General features: G+C 66.8%; 1 protein-coding gene across 1 annotated transcript in view; it reads right to left on the reverse strand.

Moving 5' to 3' along the window:
- Positions 1–6: 6 nt before the first annotated feature.
- ALAD (aminolevulinate dehydratase) overlaps positions 7–241 on the reverse strand; it is a gene marked incomplete at its 3' end in the record, with an annotated part of 4,017 nt that continues 3,782 nt past the window's right edge. The window contains exon 8 of the mRNA XM_010176489.2: positions 7–114. Within this exon, the coding sequence (XP_010174791.1) occupies positions 7–114 (108 nt within the window). The remainder of the gene's footprint in view (positions 115–241) is intronic.

A 241-nucleotide genomic window follows, 5' to 3' on the forward strand; every position in this document is an offset into this window, starting at 1 on the left:
GCTCACCACGACCCTGGCATGCTCACCACGGCGCGCATCGCCAGGCCCCTGGCACCCGGGGGCAGCTGGTAGCACCGTCTGTCTCCAAAGGCGGGTTTGGACAGGGCAGCGTCCCTGGTGACAGGCGAGGCAGAGGGCAGGGGGTGAGGACCAGCTCCCTGTGCCTCCCGCCCTGCAAAGCTTCCAAAATGTGAGGGCAGCCGAGGACAAAGTCCCTGAGCCAATGGGGCAGGAAAAGGGG

Source organism: Antrostomus carolinensis, unplaced genomic scaffold (assembly GCF_000700745.2).
Source record: "Antrostomus carolinensis isolate BGI_N321 unplaced genomic scaffold, ASM70074v2 scaffold46459, whole genome shotgun sequence".
NCBI lineage: Eukaryota > Metazoa > Chordata > Aves > Caprimulgiformes > Caprimulgidae > Antrostomus > Antrostomus carolinensis.